At 43.1% G+C, this 24584-nt stretch overlaps 2 protein-coding genes across 3 annotated transcripts in view; one reads left to right on the forward strand and one right to left on the reverse strand.

Moving 5' to 3' along the window:
- The window catches only part of UGGT2 (UDP-glucose glycoprotein glucosyltransferase 2), an 80701-nt gene extending 76863 nt beyond the window's left edge, over positions 1–3838 (reverse strand). Inside the window, exon 1 of one of the 2 annotated variants that reach the window (XM_082218545.1) lies at positions 3652–3827. In XM_082218545.1, coding sequence (XP_082074671.1) covers positions 3652–3806 — 155 coding nt within the window. In that variant the 5' untranslated portion in view covers positions 3807–3827. Of the gene's footprint in view, positions 1–3651 lie in introns of both variants that reach the window. The other variant, XM_082218547.1, reaches the window with a different exon arrangement.
- A 9663-nt stretch (positions 3839–13501) lies between these two features.
- HS6ST3 (heparan sulfate 6-O-sulfotransferase 3) overlaps positions 13502–24584 on the forward strand; it is a 177490-nt gene continuing 166407 nt past the window's right edge. The window contains exon 1 of the mRNA XM_082218754.1: positions 13502–14702. Within this exon, the coding sequence (XP_082074880.1) occupies positions 14080–14702 (623 nt within the window). The 5' untranslated portion in view covers positions 13502–14079. The remainder of the gene's footprint in view (positions 14703–24584) is intronic.

Here is a 24584-nt window from a genome sequence, read left to right on the forward strand (position 1 = left end):
GGATCAAGCCTTTCCAGTACTGACCCCACCATGCCTCTAGAAAACTCATTTTTCAAGGCTTACACCAGTTTAAGATCCACTGAGCTCAACTCAGTAAAATGGGATCCAGCTAAGACAGATGGGGGTGATATGTCAGTGTATCTCCAGCGGAGCTAAGGATGAACAAGCCAAGCAAGTGTAGCCCAAATCCACTGGGAACCTCCCAGCTCAGCTAGGGATCTGTGGGATCCTAACCTCACACATCCCAGAAGATGTTGCTGTGCCAATTCTCCCCAAGTGTTTGAAAAAGCCTAAATGATTTAAAGACATAATTTACTTCTCACCCCAGAATTGTAGAAGTCCTTTGAGATCAGTAGAACAACACTACATAGCAAACATTCTGCAGAATAATAACCCATGTCACCAACCAACAAGACATAATCTACATAGCCAGAGCACTGGATCCCCGGAAGTATATTTTGTATTAAGCTGTCAACCTATTAATTAATTGATTAATGAATCCCCTTCTACATGGCCCTTAAGGAAATTTACAAATATATAATAAAAACAGCTAAGACAGGTTTTTCTTAAGTCCAAAAACAATTAAAGGTAGACTTAAAAACAATGCAGACTGAACAACTAAGGCAGAGATGTTTTCATTCAGTTATACGGTATAGCACTTGCTCAAATTAGGCTTGCAGGATGTAATTCTCACTTTACAGACAGGAAACTGAGGTAAAAGCTGCAATCTTAAAACATATTTATTGCAGAATAAATCCTGTTAAATTTAGTAGGACTTATTTCTAATTAAACGTATTTAGAATTGCTATGTACATATGACACCCTAGCACACTCAGCAAGCACACCAGTGAAATTGGATTTATACAATTAACTCTGAATGACTTTAAAGACATTCAGTCGCCCATGCGTTCAGCAGGCAGGCCAAGGAGTGGATGAAAACTGAGTATGATGAGACATGCAAGTTATGTTGCCTCATTCCTCCATACATGTAGCACATACAGAGCAAAATTTTATGGTATTGTACAAGAGGTATATTGAATGTTCATTGCTAAGGAAAACTCTGAATCACATACAATTGGAATTACATGCAAGTTCTGGTGTTGTACAGATTAAACTAGTAAGTTTTCACTACATACCGGTAAATGTATTTTATTTATTTTATTTTTAAATTATGTGATATCCATACCACCATGGACAATAACTGTGTTACATGATCTAACCATTCTTGCGGTTTCCTAATTGCTCAGAAGTTGTGTATTTTTGCACAAAGGGACTCATTTGCACGTAATGCCACAACAAACCATGGCTTAGCGCAAACGCACAGGTTCCCAAAGAGGAGATACTGCTGTTACACTCCTCAGGGCTGAGTAATAATTTGGCTTAATGTGTCATCCAAACCCAGCTCTATAGTTTGCCTTACTTCAGACATACCATGAGTTGTAAACAAGGTTTGTTCTTTGTGATATTTTATACTACAGAAACGTTTCTTTTTTTATAGAAACAAAATGGTATAGTGGAAGACATTGTTTACTGATGTGCAGGTGACAAAGTCTTAGAAGGGCTATGCCTACATCTACTTCTGTGCAAATTCTGCAATGAAAAGTTTGTTTGGGATAGGATTTTGTCTCAAACTGTGGTAAAAGGGCACAATCCCAGAAGACATGGAGTAACTACTGGATTATTTATTACTAAGACACAACACAAATTCAAATGCATCTATTTTGGGGGTGGCAGGAAAAGGAGCAGGATGCCAAACTGAGGACCACTCATAAGCTTAAATAGCAAGTAGCATTTCTGGTTTAACATAGCAGAAAATAATGCTATTTAAACACACCAACTCATTTTCTTCTATTTTATGACAGCATAAAAAAGGAGGTGGGAAATTTTTTCCATAGTTATATGCAGCATGCACACAGTGTGGCAACATTGGTCAAATTGCTAGAATATAAAGATCAGCCATCTTGAGGTATTAAGTTGTTATTGATGACATGTAGTATTATTTGAAATAAGGTTCTTACACTACATCACTTTGGCATGCTATGGCATTGGAACAAGATTCATGGGCATGCCAGACGCAGAAGACCAATACTTGCTTCTTGTTATTTTTGATATTGCTGGATATGTAAGATATCTGACCTCAGTATTTTACCACGTGGCTACACGTTCTTAATGGAGATAGCAATAAGGCAAATGAACTCATACGAGTACTATAAAAGGGCTGGAACGCAGGGGCACTTATTTGGTTTGTGATTACAACTCCAAGACACTTTCTCTGGAACAATCTCCCTAACATGCCATTAAAATATTTGGGACAGGCCCTTAAATCATTCCATAAACTCCAATGGATTTTCAAGGAAACTATCCTAAATCAATTGAAATTCTGGACTTCCATGGACAATTAATGTTACATACATCACAGCATTCAGCTTATGTATATCACAACTTTCCTACAAGTTAGTTCCAAGGCAGCATTCATGGTCCCTCCCTTCTCCTCAAAACTGCCTTGTGAGGTAGGTGAAAGAGTATGACCTTCAAGGCTGAGTATTTCAGAAGGAGTTTCTCCAGACTTAACCAGCCTGGCACCCTCAAGATATTGCTGGGACTACAACGTACACCAACTCCTGCCAGGTGCGCTATCTGGAGCTGACGGTGTCTGCAGTCCAAGGGCACAAGGCTGACAAAGGCTGCTCTAACCACTACACTCCACTCCCTGGCACCGGAAGTCTCCACTTCTCCCAATCGGACTGCCCTGAGGTCCTTTTCCCTCGGCGTCCACCAGCCCCAGCCGGGAGAGCTGTGATTCCCAATCCCCACTGAATTCCCACCAGGAGACCTGGTTGGAGGTTGCACAGTCCAGTGCTTCTCAACCTTGGGTACCCCAGCTGTCGCTGGACTACAACTCCCAGCATCCCTCGCTCGCAGGGCCAGGAATGATGATTGGACTTGTACCCGACACCTGGGATGCCGAGTTTGTGGAGTGCTGGCTCAACAGGTAGGGCATGAGGGCTGCGGGTTCGAGTCCCATGTTAGGCAAAAGATTCCTCCCCCCCCCATTTTTTTTATTAAGTTTCACAAAATTATACACAAACAAAACACACAAACAAACAAACAAACAAAAATCATAACCTTATTAAAATTACACTTATTAACATTGTTAAGTGACTTCCTCACTTCCCCTTGGTTGAATTTCCATGCAAATCCTTATAACGGCTTTCCAAATCTTAATTCTTATAAACTTAACATCCTTTATATCTTTTCAATTCGAAATTGTACGTGTGAAGCATCGCTTAACTTAAATAAATCCCTAAGCCAATCTGTTGCCTGCAAGCTATTTCCAATCAGTTTAACTTAACACATTTAGCTAAATAATCGTTAAATTTTGTCCATTCTTCCTTAGGCAAAAGATTCCTGCAGGGCAGAGGGGGTTGGACTAGATGACCCTCGTGGGATGGTGGGAGCGGAGGATTCCAACTCGATCTCCCCACCCAGGGCAGGCGCACCCATGAGGCAAGCAGATCCACAGGGGCAGCAGATCCCGAGGTCAACCTTTCCCCTTAGTCTCCTTGTTCCTGACGCGGGTCAGGTGCGCCTCAGCTGCCCTCGCTTTCCCTCAGCTGGCCCCTCAAGCGACCCTCCCTCTCGTCCCCTCACCTGGCCTCCAGCAGCAACGGCGTCGCCGGCCACTTCGCCGCCAGCCGGGCGGCCACCGCCTTCTTCGGGGAGCTCTCGGCGCCGCCGGGCGGCCACAAGCCGAGCACCAGCACCCCGGCCACCAGCACCGGCACCCCGGCCACCTTCTTCGCCATGGCCCGCGTCGTCAGAATCCCCTCAGAGCGCCTGCCACGCACAGGCGGCGGCCCGACAGCGGGCTCCGCCCCCCGGCCCTGCCGCCCCGTCCAATCGCTGCGCTCGCCTCCAGTCCAGGCCCCGCCCGCTGCTTTCCCGTAGGATCGCGGCCCCGCTCTTCCCATTGGTCCACGGGAAAGCGCCAATCGGAGACGAACGCAACAGCCGCTGGAGTAGGGGGCGGGGCCTGGAGGGAGGGGGCGGGGCCGGCCGAACGAGAACCGTTATAAGAGGCTGAGCTTCCCCAACGCGATGCCCCGCAACCCTCGCGGCGCAGATCCGTGTTATTGGTAGTGCGGCCGTATTGTTGCAAAAAAAAATTTTTTATTGATTTTCACAACATTGTAAACAAACAAACACATAGAGCAAACAAACATAAATCATAACCTTATTAAAAATTACACTTATTAACATTGTTTAGTGACTTCCTCGCTTCCCCTTGGTTGAATTTCACTGCATGTCCTTTTAACAGTTTTCCAAATCATAGTTCTTAAAATAATTTAACTTAAACATTAACATCTTTAGATCTTCACATTATGAAAGTAAACCTATTAATTTATCACTTAACTTAAAGAAAATCCTAAGCCAATTAAGTATCTGCAAGCTGTTTTCAGTTAATTTAACTTAACATGTTTACGGACGTATTGCTGTCGATGGATCCGTAGTATATTGGTGATAGGTTGGGGACCTGATGCAGAAAGCAAAGCGTGCTTGGTACTTCAAGCCCCTCTCAGCTGTGCCTGTAAAGCGCAACTGGAGGTGGTGAGATTAGAACCTCCTTATTTCTTCATCTTTGTAGCCGAGTGTCTTCCATGAACACGGTCTTAACAGTGAGCCCGTAAGTGGCTGTGGAGGCCAGTTCTGGATCCACACAGTGGGGACATAAGTTTCCGGCAGGGAGTTGATCACTGTGAGGGTTTGCCAAACATGCCTCCCTCTTAGTGTGTTTCTCCCTTTCATCCTGAGTTTGAGCATCTTCAAAGTCTATGACAGCTTTGGTAAAGAGTGTTCTCCAACTGGAGCACTCACAGGCCAGTTTTTCCCAGTTGTCAGTGTTTATACAGTGGTACCTTGGGTCACATATGCTTCACGTAACAGTAGCTTCAGGTTACAGACTCCTCTAACCCAGAAATAGTACCTGGGGTTAAGAACTTTGCTTCAGGATGAGAACAGAAATTGTGCAGCAGTGGAGCGGCGGCAGCAGGAGGTACCTCAGGTTAAGAACAGTTTCAGGTTAAGAACAGACCTCCAGAATGAATTAAGTTCTTAACCCGAGGTACCACTGTCAAAATAAAAAAATTCCTTCCAGTAGCACCTTAAAGACCAACTAAGTTAGTTCTTGGTATGAGCTTTCGTGTGCATGCACACTTCTTTTTTATTTTTTTATTTTTTATTTTGACTATGGCAGACCAACACGGCTACCTATCTGTAACTGGAACCGAGGTACCACTGTACTTCTTTAGATTTGCCTTGAGAGAGAGTCTTTGAACCTCTTTTGTTGGCCACCATCGTTACGCTTTCCATTTTCAAGTTCAAAATAGAGTAGTTGCTTTGGAAGACGATAATCAGGCATCCTCACAACATGACTAGTCCAAAAAAGCTGATGTTGAAGAATCATTGCTTCGACACTGGTGATCTTTGCTTCTTCCAGTACACTGGCAATATTTCGCCTGTCTTCCCAAGTGACATGTAAACCACATACATGACCCACATGCAAAAACTACAGCAAATTTTCAGAGACACCATTGATGGAATCTTTCAATGAGTTAGAGATGGTGTTTATAAGTGATCCATTTTGCATGTGGCCCCCAAATCACTAGAATCATAGGGTTAGAAGGGATTCTGAGGGTTATCTAATCTAGCCCTTTGCAATGTAGGAATCTCAGTTTGAAACCATACCAGACCCTGCTTAGCATTGCAATTGTGCAAGCAGTTTTATTGCTGCACCATATGATGCCCAATATCGTTACCTCTTAACTTTATGTTTTAACCGATTACTGCTGAGTTTACATTTAAGTAAAGGTGCTGCTTTGTCCACCCCACCCAGCTGTACAGCTTTGGATAAATAACAGTGGCTTCTTTACATAGCACTGAAAAGTAAAGCTGTCATTCGTCGTCTGCTCATTTACTTATAAGTAAGCCATTCTGAACCCAGTAGGAATCGCTTCTCAGTAAGCAGCTCTGATTGTAATATGAAGTGGCATACATACAATAAGTAGTACTACATACTACTCCATCTGTATCTATTTGCTAATACGGTATTTCATGAATTTAGGACTGAACTCAGTGGGAGAGCTCTGACTGGATTTCCCACTTCCCTCATCAAAAAAAAAATAGACGGGGAGGGAAGATTCACACTTTCCTCTGCACCAGCTTCCAAATATGTTTCCCTATCCAAGCTGATGTTTGCTGTGGAGGAGGAATGTCGAGGCACCATATTTTAATCTAGACCTGAAGCATACCTTCCCTTTTTGCCTGGGTGCTTGACAAAATGCATTCAGCAATGCATGCTGAATTCTGAAATTATTAGTATGTGAGCATTTGGGAAGGAGCTGTAAAATAGCAAAAATGTATGTGAAATCTGAGAGTCTATATTTATTTATCATGTGTGTGAGATATTTTTGTGTATGTATGTGTGTGTGTGCAGTGGTACTTCATGTTACGTACCGTCCCCCTTATGAATGCTGCGGGTTACATGCTCCACAAACCTGGAAGTAGATCCCCTTGTTGCGACTTTGCCCTGGGATGTGAGCAGAAGTTGTGGTCCGGTGGCGCAGCAGCAGTGGGAGGCACCATTAGCAAAAGTGCGCCTCATGTTATGAGAGGTTTCCTGTTACGAACAGACCTCCGGAATGGATTAAGTACGTAACACGAGGTACCACTGTATGTGTATGACAGCCACAATTTGGGCAAGGTAGGCTAATATGCCAAGTGAAAGTGACTGATTTTAGATTCCTTTTACACGTAGTTTGCACAATCCTATTTCTATGTATGTTGACTCAGAATTCCCCCCCCCCTTTGTGTCCATAGTCACTGTGTTTAGGACTGCAACTTGAAGCAAACGTCCACATTTTGAGTGTAGGAAACTGGCTCTGGTGAAGCTATGAAGTTTTGTATAGCATATCAGTAATATTTAGACAAATAATGTACAACAGTGGCAAGGAAACCAAGAAACAAAATTAAGTGTATATATATGAATTGAATCTAATAGTCCTTGAACAGTTGCCGCCCAGTCAATATCATCATTCAGGTAGTAAACTTTAGCGGAACACTGTGTCATATTCTCAACTCTGGAAGCTATTAATTTTCTTCTGCTTCCTAATACGTTATAGTAATTTTAATGATGATAAAGGTCCTACTACTACTAATAAATAATGACATGTTCAAATTGGGCACTTTTGATCTGTTTGAGACGTATTGTACGAATTGTATGTAGTACGTCTTGTGTGGATTAGTATATTTTGTAGTTTTGTAAACAAGCAAACAAGGAAGGCACATCTAAAAGACAGTTTCCACTGTACAGGATGGTATAGTCCCAGTCACGCCCACCCCACATGGCACAGAAGACGCATGAACAAGAGTTTGCATTGCCTTCCCACTTACCCAGGAAGTCTGCTCCACCTCTGATGCCACTACCCACATGCAGAAAGACATAACATTTGAACAGTACCTACCAGTGGCGTAGCGTGGGTTGTCAGCACCCGGGGCAAGGCAAGTAAATTGCGCCCCCTAACCCATAGATTTGCGCCCCCTAACCCCCAGATGTTGCGCCCGGTGCGGCCAGCCCCCCTGCACCCCCCACGCTACGCCACTGGTACCTACACATTTAAAATCAGAAGTACATAGGCTCAGATTGTATGGCTGATTCTGAGTCTTACCTGGAAAACCAACTGTGTGATCTGAGTGTATGCATGCTGTAGTTTTTGCATGTGGGTCATGAATGTGGTTGGTGGCATTGCAGGCAGATGTACTGGGTGGGATAGGAAAACAGGTGCAATACTTGCCCTTTTTCTTACTCACATAATAAATGGAAGTAAATGGGGCTCTGTCATCTGATCTGACCCATTTTTTGGCTTCCTGTTTCACCCAAACTAGAAACTGTGGATTTAAGCTAATAGCCAAATGCTCTAGCTTAACTGGTTGATGGATTGCAGCTGAAAAATATTTTGGCAGAATAATACAATTAAAGAAACGTTTTAAAACCGGTTGCACAACAGACAATCGTGGGGATAAAAAATTATTGCTAAAGCTATTTCTGTGTTCAGAAGACATGATTAATGAAGGAGTCTTAATAAGGTCCAACCACTTAGTATAAATCATAGTGACTGCAGTATACTTAATGGTAAGGGTTACATTAAAGGGAAATAAAGCTGAAGCTTCATCAGCATCTGTGGTAAAAAGAAAACTTTATTTGTGAAAACAGATTTTAACATATGAGGGAGGAGGACACCAAGATAACCCTGATCTTCAGCCAAATACTAGCACATCAGACAGGTACAGGAAAAAACTGTGACATGCCGCACAATCCTATGCTAGTCTAAGTGTTAATGAGTTAAATGAGATGTACACCCCACATGGGCATAGCTAAGGGGGGCAGGGAGGGGCAGCTGCCCCCCAATAAATAAAAATCAATATAAATACATAGATAACTGAGGTTCTGACCCCCCTAACAAAATACCTGCCCCCCCCCAGCAAAAATCCTGGCTATGCTCATAATGTCCCACATCACTAATGGCGCTCTCATACATTTCTCCAATGAATATAGGGACATCCGTGGGAAAAGCGGGACATTCTGGGATCAAATCAGAATCCAGGACTGCTTCTGTAAATCCAGGGCTGTCCCTGGAAAATAAGGACACTTGGAGGTCTGTGCTCCGGTCCACCTACAGGGAGGATGCTGCATGTTATCTTAATCATCCTTTCCCACATGCCATCAACATCAGAGGTCAGGTTGTGCTCTTAGTTGATTATTTTAATTCACTATTCACTATGCAGTTATCAAAACAAAAACCGTGGCCAGCAGATATACACCTCATCCATAAACGACATTTACAAAGAAAAAGCATCCATTAATTTCAGTGCAATTTGCTTCCAAACAAGGAGCTTAAAAGAATAGCCTATTGATATAAATGGGACTTACTTTTAGAGAAAGATGTTTGCAATTTGGATGTTAATCCAAAACTCTCAGCTTAAATGGCTTATTTATTGGTCTGCTGCATGCAGAGGGCAGAGGGGAGAGCTGCAACCTTTTTACACAGCTAATTAAAAATCAATTAACTGTGACCAAACTCTGTCTGTGTACAAGTAGTTACATGCAACTATCAGTGGCTTTCGATGGAGACACGCATCCCTATTCCCTTGGAAGGCATAGCCAGCTTAGTGCAGCTAGATACACATTTGAATCAGCATCAGCTGTGAGCATGATAACCTGCTTCCGTGCATAGATCTCACTCACTGGACTGGGGTGCATTTCAGGATTAAGTTGCGAGAGTAAACATGTGCCCAAAGGATTCTTATTCCAAGGGTCTCCGGCATGTATGTTTTAGCCTTGATCAGTTCTCTGGCCTCTCTTAATTGCTCTCATGTGTCCCTGCATTCTCAATGCCTAGTTCCACTCCTCCATTATTTAAATTACTGTATTGTTTGGCCCACCTTCCTCCTTATCCAAGAGGAAGATTTGTTCTGAACCAGATGTTCCTCAGCTCCTGCTAGCTTACCCTTGCCCCCCCCCATCAGTTTGAAAGCTGCTCTGCCACTTTTTAATATATTTCAAGCGCCAACAGTCTGGCTGCATCCTGATCCCTTTTGTACAGGCTTGGCTTGTTCCAAAATATTCCCTAACAAAATCGAACCCCACCTTCCAATCCATCCATCTTATTTACACATTGAGATTACACAGCTGTGCCTGTCTGGCCCGCCCTGCACACAGAACCGGTAACATTTCAGAAAAAAAGCTACAAGGTCCTGGGTTTTCAATATCCTACCTAGCAACCTACATTTCACTTCCCGGACCTCTGGATTACATTTCCCTGTCATTGGTGCCAACAAACCCTACAACCAGTTGAACCCAGTTAGCCAGCTAGACGATGGGAGATATACACAAACTCCACGCCAGGCATGTGGTCTGCATGCCCATCACACGAACCTATTCATGCTCCTAATGACTGAATTATCCATTGCAAAAAAATATTCCCCCACCCCAACAAATGTCCTCAGCAGGGCAGGATAATTGCTTGTCCTCAAGGAATGGGTCCCTTCTAAGGAATTGTTCCCCTCTTCCCCAGAGTGGTGCCTTCCTTTCCCAAGCCAAGGTCTTCATTCTCGATGACAGAAGGGGAAGATATCCCACCAACCTCTCTGCCTCTCAGCTTCTCCAGGTCGGCAACTTTGGTCTAAAGGGAACAAATCCGTTCTCTGAGAACCAGGAGCATATTGCACCTTGGACACTTCCATCTGCAGGTGCCGAAGCAACTTGGGCTGGTCCTAGCTACACAGCCCCGTTGGCTTTCTACCTGCACAACTATTCGTCCCGTCCCCCCCCCCCATTTATCAAGTTGCTTTGGGGCTTGAAATTTGTTTACGTCAAGGAAAGAAGGGGCAGAGTAGTTTTCCATGGCCTCCTCACCCTATTGTCAAGCTCACTCTGCTGCTAAACTTGCCTTGAGGCCTTCTGCTTGGTTGTGCCATGTGTGTTGTGCTGACATATTTCTCTAGTTTACAGATGTGCTCATGGTTTCAAAAATGTCGGCAACCCCTGACTATTAATCTTTAAGGTGCCACAAGGTTTGGTTCTTTTTTGCAGACCAGCACAGCTGCCTCTCAGTTAGTATAAATCTGTAATATTCCTTTTAGAAATTGTTGAGGCAATTTCAAGTCATTTTCCAGAATATCAAATGCACTGTGTAAATTCATCCATATTCCTTGTAATTATTTATACAAAATATAATTAGGATGAACATTCGTACTACTTTACAATCATGCAGACTGATATTTTATGTCCATTTCAATTAATCTGGATAAGTACAATTTCCCATTTTTGTGATTTACATGCAACACTGATTATCATCTACTGAGAAGACAGCTTTAAAAATCAATGTTCAAAGTTGCTACACATGAAGGAAAGAGTCTGAAAGTGCTGCTGTAAGCTATTGCATATGTAATGGAAATGGATTTATTGCTTCAGCCTCATATTTCCCTTTATTATTAAATCATTAAAGGTCTCCTAAGTTAAATTCAAGCATGGAAAGATATGTGCTTGTGTAGCACAGAGAGTATGTACAATGGGTGTGTATAATATAGGATATTGATTTTTCAGTTGGTGAGCAGGGACCCACTGCTACTGGATCACAGGTCGGTTGCAGTACCAGCACTACTGCAAAAAAAAAAAAAAAGTTACCAATTAAGACATAAGTCCCCCAGTGGCATGTTTAAACTAAAGGTTAGGTCTCAGTCTGAAAAGACTGAAGTCTGCCCTCCTTGAGTTACTAAAAATGTAAACTTTCCCCTTTAAGTGATTTGAATTCTGAACCCATGAATTGAACCAAAATGTCAGCAGCGACTGCTTAATCCTCATCAATATGTCCCCAATAATTCTACCATAGCCATTCTTGTGCTACAGAAGCCTAGATTAAGCATGCTGAGGGCCATTGTGTGATGGCAATGAATGCATCTAGTTTGAAAAATTAAAGTAGCAGCCACAGAGGGTCACATCAGGATCAGGATTGCATTCTGCAGGGTCCCAAGGGACAAATAGCAGCTTCAGGAGAAGAACATTCCAGTTAGGGTTGCCATATGTCCAGAATTTCCCAGATGTAGCTGGGATTTGGCTGTTGGAGACAGCTTCTGGGTGGAAATCACTTCAATGTCCGAAGCTCAACAACTTTTGTGTCCGGAATTTCACTTTGTGAAATATGGCAACCCTAATTCCAATGGCACTGCACCATAGAGGTTGGTCATCCCTCCCTGCATGCCACAAACCTAGGTTCCCCCTTGCCCTGCCACCTGTCATTAGCTGCTGTTTTAACATATTAAAACTAGACATGTTAAAATCAAACACATAAATAAGATCATTTCTAGTTGGGCCCTGAGTGAAAATGGAAGAGAGGTTTATTTTCCAAGCAATGCATGCTTCAGCTAAAACCACATTCAACATCCCAAGGTTGGTTTAAACGTGTCTTTTCAGTCTAAATGTAGCTGCTGGGGGAAGTGGTGGACTCTGATCCAGATTATGGCTGTCAAACAGGATAGGAGATTTAACCCTCCCCCACTTCCATTCTTCACTGAAAATCCCTGCCAAACCTGCTATTAGCAACAGAGGGGAGAATTTGCAGCAAGTATATAGCATGGCGGTAAGGGTTTAAATCTTTCACTCCCCAATGCCATGGTCTCAATACAGATCACTCCCCACCAGATCACTCCCCAGTTTTGTTTTTGTTTTGTTTTAATGTGGGGACTCCCAAGCATGAGACTGAGAGATGCATTGACACCAACAGCTTTATTCTACGCTGTTAGTTGCAAACAATGGGTTTAGCCATGCTGAACATACCATAGAAAGAGACTCAGTGGCTGCAATCCAGTAAACATTTATTTGGGAACAGGTCCCCTTGAACTCAGCTATTGAACAAACGCTCTTGTGTGAGTGGCTTGTATGCAGGTGTGGCCTGCAACTAAAAAGATCCTTCAAAGTAATAACCCAATGACCCATTTTCCTGGCAGACTCCAGAGCCAATTGCAATGGGACAAACTAAAGCCCCAAAATTAGACTGGGGGCCACTTACTGACAGGAAATAACATTCTGGAGGAGCCTCATACCCTCTGCTAAGGCATGAAAGTCCATTTTATAGTGTTTGGTGAAGGATGATGGATATGCCCTGCAGATTTGTTGAATGCTAATATTAGTAGCCAGGGCTGCCATGGAGGAATGGGCAGTTTCTGTGGAAGTTTTGTGGCTCACTGTATCAATCTCATCTAGCCTTCTCTGACTAATGAATTTGTTTGGTTTCAATAACCAGGGTTCTCTGTATGAGCAGGCTAAATAATTAATAAACAAATATACAACATATCTAGTTTGTCTCCTTCATATTTCCAACTGCACATTATCAGCTTTCCAACTGCACAGTTTCTGCCCTGTGTATTTTGTGCCCAACTGTACACTGAAAAGAAAAGAAACCTTAAAACAGACCACTTCAAGTGCAAACAGCTTGTGCAATCAGGGTGCTGGTTTCTTTGAGTGCCTGGCGAAAATTGAATTACAGAGCTGGAAGGGTCATAATTCACTATAAACACATTGATTGATTGATTGATTGAATTTATATAGTGCCCTATATATCCCGAGGTCTCAGTGTGGTTCACAAAACAATATCAACATATAAAACCACAATATATGTAATCAAAATAAAAACAACAACCAAATAACACCCCCCCCAAAAAAGAACCACATTTCAAAAGGGCATAGGATGTCAATCAAATCAACTAAAGCACTGGTTTTTCTTCTCCTACAGCCATAGCAAGTGACACGAAGAAGAAGCCTCCTCGCCACGTGCAAAGACCCAGCAGCTACTACCACTCACTTTCCCGCTCCCCCACCCTCTAGCTACTGCGCTTGCGCAACGCAAAAAACCCGTCGGCCGCCCAAGTCGATAGGTGGTGGGCGGGGCCTGGGCGGAGAGAGACAAGCACTATCACCCCGCCTCCTTTCGCCGTGGTTTCTTATTGGCTACTGCTGCCGGCGAGCTGAGCTCCGCTATTGGCCGCTTAGGAGACCCTCCCTCCGTTGGTTGGCTCGCAAGCGCGCGAAGCTGCCCCCTTCTCCCTGTGAAGAGAGAGTGATAACGGTCGTGCGCGAGGCAGTAACGGGCGCGCGCCGGCGAGTGAGAAGAAGCGCCGGGGTCGCACCTGGTGGGGACGCCTCGCGCTTTGCCTCAGCGGCTGAGGCGACGGAGTTTTTAAAAATATATATATTTTAAAGCAAATGTCCTCGTCGTCATAACTACCGCGGAACGAAGCTTTCAGTGGTTGCCGTCACAAAGCCGCCGTGAGGGGATGAGGCGCAGCCCGTGATCTCTGACGGGGCGCGGGGCTCCCTCCCGCCGCCATGGGGCTGCGGGGGCACCGGAGGCAGCCGAAGCCGCGCTTGCCGCCGCCGCCGCGGGTCTCTCGCTCTCCCCAGCGGAGCGTCCCGGAGCTCCGGGGAGCCCGACCCGGAGAGTGAAGGGAGCGCCGACACCGCGCGCCATGGAAGAGCGGCTGCTGAGCCGCTGGCTGCTGCTGCCGCCGCTCCTGGCGCTGCTTTTCCTCTTCGTCCTCTACCAGTACGCCTCTCCCGGCGGAGGCTGCCTTAGCGCGCCCGCCGCCGCTGCGCCCGATCCTCCGGCCGTCTCCCCCTGCGGCGCCGGCGGGCACCCGGCCCGGCGGAGGCAGCGCTTCCCGGGGGACCCGGCGGGGCTCCCGTCCCGCCCGCCGCCGGGCTCTCCCGGGCGCAGGTCCGCCTTCGGCCTGTCGGAGCTGTGCCGCCGCGCGCGCTTCGACATGCGCGGCCGCGACGTGATGGTGTTCCTGCACATCCAGAAGACCGGCGGCACCACCTTCGGGAGGCACCTGGTGCGCAACATCCGCCTCGAGCAGCCCTGCTACTGCCGCGCGGGCCAGAAGAAGTGCACTTGCCACCGGCCGGGGGCCGCCGGCGCTGCTGCCGCGCCGCCGGCAGGCGACAAGGGGGACAAGGGCGACACGTGGCTCTTCTCGCGCTTCTCCACCGGCTGGAGTTGCGGGCTGCACGCCGACTGGACCGAGCTCACCAGCTGCGTGCCCGCCGCCATGGAGCGCAGGGGGGGCTGCCCCGCCAACCGCACCCGCAGGTTAGTCCCCTTCGCTGGGATGGGGGTGGGGTGATCATACGGAATTGCAGAGATCCAGCCGTTCAAGATCCGCCTTAAGTTGCACCCATCCGAAAGAGCTAGCCTAGGCAATTTCCTTTTGCTCCAGGGAGTTTTGGGAGTCTTCCGCGACGCATTGCTGCTTTTCGATCCAGCTTCAGGTTTTGCTCAGCCAGGTGTACCAGTCAAATAGGCTTGCATCTTGCCGTAGGTGCGAGGAGGCTGTTGTTGATCTCGATTTTTGGCATCGGTTTCTTGGCGCCCCGGGACAAGCGTTTCCCGAGGCGTGACTCCATGCCATTTGAAAACCAGCGCTGCTTATGGCTTCGAACGGCAGCTTGTGTGTTAACTCCATAATGTTTCATGCCGGGCGAGAAGCTGACTGGAATATGCATAGCTGTCAACTTTCAGATTTGAAAATAAGGGATCAGCAGCCTCACCTGTCCCGGGGACAGGCTACGGGATATCTAACAATCCGGGATAGCAGTGGGAAACGGCGCTGGAATAAGGGAATTTCCCGCAAAAAAGGGGAAGGTTGACAGCTATGATATGCAGCGCTAGGGGAGTGATGCTGGGAGCATTTGGCCTAATGCATGGGATGATCTCCTGAACATTGTTATGTGTGTTGAGTTGTGAATAAAACAGTGAGGTGCTTGGTAATTGGGGGGGGGGGCAGTTTTCCCCACGCTTGACTTTGTATCTCAGCCCACGACTACCATGCTCCTGTAGAGCCTAAAAGTGATGTGCAATGCACATAGCCAAATTACAAAACAAAAGGGGCTTCACTCGTGACTTTTGCTACAAAGTTAGTGTTTCTGCTGATCAAATCTGTAGTTGTATTGCTTCATAAACTGAATTGACTGACTTGTGTCAGATTGGGATGAAAGGTTCTCGAATATTTTGGCTTAAAATATTTTTAACTGGATACCAACAATGTTATTTCAAATAACATTGTTTCAAATACTAGGCTTGTAACTGTGTGCAAACAGTATTTTTGAAGAAGCATGCATTGGCTTGGGTTCCATGTTTCTCGGCACTTGTTGGCATCATGGCTTAATTTAAAAGTAGCTGGCGCTACCCAGCTAAATTAAAATTATTAGTATTGAAACAAATGACTCCTTCAATAGGGATGGGGAACCTTTGGCCCTCCAGGTAAAAACAGATACTCCCCTCTATTTTCTTTTTTTTTTTAACTTGAGGCAAGTTCTGTTGGTGTGATTGTAGTCTCTTTTAGCCCCTTGGTGGCAGTGTTGTGGGGTGGGGAGCTGGAGACTTTTAAGAAGTTAGCAAAGTTAAAAAAAAACATTGGGGAGTTTACTGTATTAATATGAACATCAGTTGAACTGTAAAGTTGTAAATTGATTTTGGGGATAGAGAGATAGTGTAGCAATATGTAATTCCCCTACGGTCATAGAATCATAGAATCATAGAGTTGGAAGAGACCACAAGGGCCATCGAGTCCAACCCCCTGCCAAGCAGGTTTTTGTTACACTTATGCAAGTAGCATATCATTTCATCCTTCAATGAAATTTGTGAGCCATTCTCTGCAGAACACCAGAATTTAAGATACTACAGCAGTGGGTCTAACTGGCTATCTCTCTTGCTCAGCCATGCACCACTTGTACTGTAGACTGGTCATTCAGTACCTTGCGGAGAGTAAAGACTTGGCTAAGGTCGATGATGATAGGGAAGCGTCTTAATGGGCTATGCTTACTGAGTGTGCACCGAAAAACTGTTTTGGAAAAAAGGAGGAATTTGAGAAGGGAGTGCTGAAAAGGTTTTCAGCATATCCAAGAAAACTTGTTTTAGTTTAGATTTTTAAAAAATAAGATGGGAAAAGGTGTCATTTTTCAAAACATACTCATTAACATCATGAAAGGTACTCCCTGATGTTTATTTTTAATTTAACTTCCTACTTTTCAAATGACAAGATTTTGACAGATTTTTTTCTTAGCACTTGGGGGTGAAAAGAAAGTAATTTAAAACTGTTGTTGAAACATTTCATTCCGAATCAGCTAGACTTAGTCAGGCTTTGGTTGTTGCCCCCCCCCCACCTAAATCCTGGCTATGCCCATGATCCCTACAGCAGATAAAACTGAGCTGGGTTTGATTAGATGTAAGGGTGCTTCCTATCTTCCTACAAAATAATGCAAGTGCCTGCCACAGGGACAGCTCTTCAAATGATGGTACCCATTTGCTATGTTTTTATTTGGACTCCCTTATCAAGGTTGAACTCTGGCTTTGCAGGATGAAAGGATACAATGCAGAATAGATCCAGGACTCCTCATCTGCAGAGGTTAGTGATAATGCCATGGGAACAGAGGGAAAAGAAACTGGATGATATATAGTATTGGTAGGCAGCTATGCTCACTACTATACCACCAACGCCATAGTATATAGTATTAAATCATTGAAGTGAATTCACATCTAGATGGAATATCAGATACTATAACTGCAAAAGAACTGCAGAGTAAACAGTCCTTATCAGCAAGAGCAATGCATTTTAAGTCAGAAAGGAGTGGCTTAGATGTATGAGGCTTTAATTGTTGAATCAGGATACTAGTGTTTGTTTTGTGGCTCTCTGGATCTCTCATAGTATGAGCTATGGAGCATCTTGTGCAAAGCCACCATGAACATGGCAACAGTTCCAGTTCAGAGTTCTTTTACGATTAAATTTAATTTTGTTTTTACCTTCTATCAGTACAACAAGATGGCCATAACAACTAAACTGAAGCAGAGTAGCTTATAAAAAGAGTGCTTTGAGTCATGATTTGCCCTTTTTCAAATTGCAGGGTGTCAGAGTTGTTCCCTATTCTCATTTCTTCTCTACTCTGAAGTGTCACCATTGGACTGCCATGTCGAGTGGTAACAAAAAGCAATTGTCCTCACAAAGCAAAAAAGGATGTGAAAACCCTTGAATACTGTTGCAGTGATTTCAGAGCATGGCTGAGAAAGTGGGTTTTGGAGCATCAATATAGAAGTACCTACGGGATAGACCAAAGTCTTCTAGGCTATCCTACTTAGATACAAGGGCTGACTAGGGCGTAGACTTGTACTCTTGCATAAAATACATCAAGAAATCTAGATTTGAAATGGCATCTACAAAGAACTAAATACACGCCGTGCTCAAATTTACACATTCTGTGTAAAACTCAAGGTATTGCTGTGCTACTGTCATCCAGACTTGATCCTTTTGCTGTAAAATCTGGAGCGTACTGCTAGGTGTCATTGCTAAGTCTGTTTTCTAGACATTTGTCATTTCAGCCTTATAAGTTTAAAACCAGATGCTGCCCTGTGCTATGTATGAATATTAAAACAAAATAACATCACCTTTGAGAGTCTGTCTGCTGAAGCAGTTTTGGTGGTGGGCAACTGGTTGCTTTTCTACTCAAAATCATACCATTGGCCCCAATAAGTGGCTTACAAAAGTCAAAAATAAAGAGTTTTTAAGCCTTCTAATGAAAAAAATAATTCTACAGATAACATTAATATATTATTCAAGTGAAATCATAGAATCATAGAATCATAGAGTTGGAAGAGACCACAAGTGCCATCGAGTCCAACCCCCTGCCAAGCAGTGTCATTTCAATATTACCCTCATTAAAGGAAAGTTCAGATGTGCAGCTTCTTTAATATACATGACATATAGAGGATGACCACAGGAAATTATCAAAACAGTGGAGTCTGATGTTCCAAACTGAGAGGAATTCTGGACTGTGTAGCTCTAGGTTTCCATTTTTTAAAAATCTATAAGCTTAATTGAGTCCCATCAGAGAAAATGTTGGGTGTATAAATGAATTGAGTGTGTCTCTGTGTGTGTGTGTATTCTTCCCATCCACACGTTCCACATCACAGCTTCCTGCTGGTATGGTGCTTGCTTGTCTTCTGTGACAAGATATTATAAATTTTCAGGCATAGGAAAGAAATTGCATGAAAGACATGGGTGCTATTAAAACCTAAAATAGCTTACTGGATCCCAGCCAAAACCTTATTGGGCATCAGCAGAGCTAAGCACCCTTAGGTCCCATTAATTTCAGTGGGCAGATTAACCATGTGCATACATTTCTCTCCCACTGAAATCAGTTTAACTGAAACATGCTTAATGTTGGCTGTATTGTGCCCATTATTAGTACTTTACAAACAATGAACATAGTTTTATTTGTTTTTTATTCTTACTCTTTTTCATTGTGCTGCCTAACATTATGAAAAGTTTTCTGAAATGTTTTTAAAATTAATGCAACAGTATCTTTTTCTAAAAACAACCACAACTACATAATCCTTTTAATATTATTGCTAACTTCTTCCAATGTTTTCTTTGCACTTTTTAGTATTTGAAGGGAAATACACGTCAAATTCAAGTAGATGCTTCATAATATTTGTGTAGTATTTTTTCCACATTTTATAGGCCCATAATTTTTCAATCTTTACAGAGCCTTATATTTCCACCCTGTTTTCCCAATGCTGTGAACTTCATTTATAGGTTATAATATTTACTAGAGCTTCCATGCTTGCTTATTTGTTTATTTATTATTTACAATGGGGGGGTGCATTAGCATTTTGAATTTTAAAACTGTCGATCAGTGCATTCCACACTACAATGAACTATGTTAATTCAGTTTTAGCAATGTATTGAAATTAAGATTGCTCTAGTGGTTAATAAATAGTTTGAGAACTTGTGGTACTACATATTAATCATTAAATTAATGAGTTATATAAGAGTGAAAAACAGAACTTAAAACTTTTGTTCAAAATTTGAGATTGTTGAATAGTTCAATAGCAACCAGTTGTTCAAACAAATCGGTTAGTTATACTTAGAGTACATCAATTGAAATCAATTTAATTAAGTCAATTGGTATGCTCTGAATATGCCTTAGTTGGAAATCTCTCATATTGTATTCTGGAGGAAATGAAATTAATTTTAAGTAAAAGTGATATAAAATAATACATTTTAATTTTTTTAGGATAATACACATTTTAAAAGGATGCACTAGCTGACATGTTAATTGTTATTGATGATAATAATAGTTGTTATTATAATAATAATAATTATACTGTGTATGCTAGTTTTTGCATGCCCATATTCATTTTGTTTGTTTTTATGGAAATTTTAAAAGACATAGGAGTCATATGATATGAATCCCGCCCCCCCAATGCAAATATTATCTATACAGGGAAGGTTTTTCCCAAGGCTGTAGCAGTAGAGGAAGGTTTAAATTCCAATGCTATATCCGTTATAATGCAGGAGAAAAGAATTTGTTAGTCTTTAAAATACCACAAAATTGTTATTTTTGCTTTGACCGGCTTACACAGTTACCTGCTTAGAATTTGTAACTATGGAAGACACTAGATATATCCACATGGAGTTAATATTTGAAAATATTTGAACAAAGGGTGAACATTGCTATCACCACAGAAACTGCTTAATATTTTTCAGATTGGGTGCTGGTTCAAACACCTCTTTCTGTGTGGATACCCTGCCCCTAATTATGTATATATAGGTTCTTAAAATACTTAGAATCGTAGCGTTGGAAGGGACCCAAGGGTCATCTAAGTCCAACCCTTGGCAATTCAGGAATCTCAGCTAAAGCATCCATGACAGATGGCCATCCAACCTTTCCTGATGTTTAGTCAGAATCTCCTTCCTTGTAATTTGAATCCATTGGTTTGGGTCCTACTGTTTGGAGCAGGAGAAAACAAACTTACTCCATCTTCCATGTAACAGTCCTTGAGATATTTGAAGATTCCCTTCAGGCTCCCCTTTTCCAGGCTAAACATACCCAGCTCCTTCAGCCTTTCCCCATAAAGGCTAGTTTCCAGACCGAGTTACTTATCTTCCTTAAAAGCAAAAGTGTTCTGGGTGAATTCTTAGTTGCACTAATTTGCTAATATCTTCAATGGCTTGACTTGGCGGTTCTGACTTTAAAAATAATTCCCAAGAAATAAAGTATGTCTCTCTTGTAACACTTCATTAACAGCTTAGCTGTTTGTTTGCTTTCATAGATTTAATGGTCTTCATTTTTACTGTCTGAAATGCATGGCAAACTCCAGTGATTTCAGCCATCAGAAATAACGTGAGGATTATCTCACTCCATTACTTCCTTCCATTATGTGTGTGAGGCTTGTAGAACTGTATTGCTTCCAGAGGGGAAAAGAAAGCAGTGTTTTGTGTTTCATTTGCTAAACAAATGAGTTATAAAATGAGGTCCCTAGTCCGTGAGCCCCCTGAGGTTATTTAGTTTGTCATATCAGTATGGTGCTTTTCAGTGATGACTGCTCCTATAATGTTTTCAGGCATACAAAGCTATAATTTATTGCATTTATTGCATTGCAATAAATGGATTATGAAACCATTTAATATAAAAGGCTATTGACAACAATAAACATTGTACAAAACTTATTATATACTTTTAAATCACTTGAGTAACAAAAATACTTTTTTACGATTACTAATACATCCCTTTGAACACTATCTTTTGCACAAAAGAATGTGTTTAGTTTCTTGTCCCATGGGGAATCCTTTTGAGCTACAATTCTAAATCTGCAAATACTGACAGATTTGGAGACCAACAGCACAGCTGTCCAACTGTTGCATAAAGTCAGCCTACTTATAAATAATACTTCTTGGTTTATTAAATATGCCCTAAGTAGTGTAAGCCTTTACTGTTGGGATTTGCAAGATCTTTGCAAATTATATTTTAAAACTTAATGGTCTTAAGGGAATATTTATCAATCTGTTCTTCTGTGTTTGCTCACTGAACCATAGCAATATATAAGATTATTCTATAGCTGTGGAGCTTGGCATTTCACTTACTTTTGAGACTTTTTTATTTTGTTTTTCTTCCCCAACGTTCATTCCTACAGCTTTGCCAAGAGAGTTTTGAAAACAAGTGGGTGGGATATACATTTGAAAAAACAAGTTTTGATGCCTTAGAAGTCTGTGCATACAGTTTTTGCCATTTGTGGCTGAATATAAAAATGCTCTAGAAACAAACCAAAGAGCCTTCAGAAGCAGTTATTTCATTGGACTTACCTTTTTCTCCTGCTACCCAAGAGCCCTCCAGAGCAGATTCTCAAGGTGCACCAGAGAGAGGGACTATAGTCTGGAGGGCAATCTTTTCTACCAGTGGTGTCCATTCTTCTTGTGGATGGATACATTTGAATTTCCCCCTTTCTTTCATGTTTTTCTGTCTTTTTCCTTAGTTAACTACTATCCTCATCATTCTCTTTCTGTGTTTGTTTTTCTTGAGAGCCAGTTTTTTCTTGAGAGCCACTGTGGTGTAGTGGTTAAGAGCGGTAGTCTTGCAATCTGGGGAACTGGGTTCGTGTCTCCGCTCCACCACATGCAGCTGCTGGGTGACCTTGGGCCAGTCACACTTCTCTGAAGTCTCTCAGCCCCACTCACCTCACAGGGTGTTTGTTGTGGGGGAGGAAGGGAAAGGAGAATGTTAGCCGCTTTGAGACTCTTCAGGGTAGTGATAAAGCAGGATATCAAATTCAAACTCTTCTTCTTGGGATGATCTGTTTTACTTTTATCAGTTATAGGGGTTGAGGGAAACTTCAGCAAACAGTCAAATATTAGGTGCACTCACTTGAATTTTTAAGACCTGAAAATATATTATTAATGAAGAAGTCCCACTGTAATGTGTCCCATTGTGGGAACATTCATATACTACCTGGACTTAACATTGATCAGAATGAGCTGTGAACTCCAATTCTGTGTGCAGAATTGTGAAAATCTCCCCAGTTTTCATTTCACATAGTTGGTACATTTCTAGTCCTTGGGTTTGCAATGAAAATATATGCTAGTAGTTGGCAACTGGCAGCCTGCCCCCAACTCTGACCCCAGGAATGTTGCTAGCTGATCTCTTATCAGTGGTGTCTCCCCAGGACTCAAATGCTGCTATTTTAACTTTACAGCTGCCTGAGTCTAGCACGCCTTACATTAGGAAGGAAGAGGAGAAGGAAATGGTAGCAAATGTGCTTAGCAAACCTGCAGGCATCTTCTATTGGTTCATATTACAGGGCAGAAGCAATAGAAAAAGCTTGTGTGATTGCCCAGCAGTTTTCTTTTTAATCTAAGCACCATGTTCTTAGAAATGTTTTTGAGTGAACCAGCTTTAAGATTAGGAGTTTGATTTATTGAAGCCAGTTGGCAAGCTGTGTGGTTGCTAGTGCAGCATCTCAAGTTTAGAGATGCCAGCAAAGGTCAGTAGGCTTAAGCTTGGAAACATGCCCCAAGAGCTTGGTAATGCTTACCTCCAAGGCAAACAGCAGAACTTCAAAAGTCTCTGATTTCTTGTCTGTCTGGGAGTAAAACCAAAGTCAGAGCTGATTTTACTCACTGGGGATGTTGAGTGCAGAGCGGGGGGTGTGTGTGTGTGTGTATTTTCCTAGGCTACTCCATTGCTGGAGACTTAGATACTAAGTCTGTTGCTGTTATAAACAGCAGGTGCACTGAGATGAGTTCCACTGATACAGTGGAGGAGATGCACCAGGTGTGCAGATCAGGAGGAGCTACGAAGGGTGAGAAGCCCACCAGGTATGATCAGGAGTTTGCTAACAAGATCAAACCTATCCATTCTTAAGGAAATCAGCCCTGAGTGCTCAGTGGAAGGACAGATCCTGAAGCTGAGACTCCAATACTTCGGCCACCTCATGAGAAGAGAAGACTCGCTGGAAAAGACCCTGATGTTGGGAAAGATGGAGGGCACAAGGAGAAGGGGACGACAGAGGACGAGATGGTTGGATAGTGCTATCGAAGCTACCAGCATGAGTTTGACCAAACTGCGGGAGGCAGTGGAAGACAGGAGTACCTGGCGTGCTCTGGTCCATGGGGTCACAAAGAGTCGGACACAACTAAACAACAAAGTGGCTCGACACAGGTCTTGGAACCCAAAGTCTTGAAAGGGGTACAGGGGTTGTCCTCAAAGGATGGGAAACCACGCCCAAAGGCTATAAGAGTAGACACTGTTTCCTTGGGGAAGGAAGCTGGACCACATCCAAAGGCTGTGTGTGCCAACACTGATTCCTCAAAGAGAAATGAGGCTAGGGTTCAAGTCCCAACAAAGCCAGGTGTGAAACTTCTTGATAGCCAGGAGAGCTATGATGCCAAGACTAGTCAGAAGTGCAAGATGGTAAGGCCCAAGGTTAATCCAGTTGCAGGTAGTTGAAAGGGTGGAATAGGTGATAGAGGTATACTGTGTGTATGACATCTGTATGGTTGTTGCAGTTTCACTGATGACTGCAACACAGATCATGAATTGGGGGAGGATGTTAGAATTCCTGCTCCATGATTGCTGTCATGGGATTGTTGTCTATCACATGATGGTGTATGTTTTGACTCCACAAAGTGGGAAGTGACGGAGACAGGATGTTTGTGTTACTGTGTTCCGTGAAGTGGGACTATTGTCCTTTGTTTTTTTTCTTTGCCGTCTGATGCTAGAGAGAGAGGGAGCCATGTTGCAGTGTTCCATGTGTGTTTATATGTAAATAAAGTAGATTAGCCAAAATGTTGAGTTGCTGAGGTCTGTTACGCAAGCTGCGAAGACTCTGCGGATCCCTAAGTGTGCTGATGTCTGTTGGCATTTATCGCTGTGATGTTCGGGCAGAAGAAAGCTTTTGAAGCTCCCGAACGATCGACCAGGAGGGAGGGTCCCACCATCTTCTGCAGTTTGTAGCATTTCCATGCTAGCTATGGTGGTGGTAGCACTCATATGTATTTGTGTGTGCTTGGTGTGCCCTGTGCCTCTCCTCAGTGATAAGATGGGCCAATGGCCAAACTACTTCTAACCAATGGATTATGAACAGATTAGAAACCTGTTTGGTGTTGGATGTTAAGGGAGTGTAATGATACATTTATAAATA

This window comes from Podarcis vaucheri (assembly GCF_965113315.1).
Source record: "Podarcis vaucheri genome assembly, chromosome: 4".
Lineage (NCBI taxonomy): Eukaryota > Metazoa > Chordata > Lepidosauria > Squamata > Lacertidae > Podarcis > Podarcis vaucheri.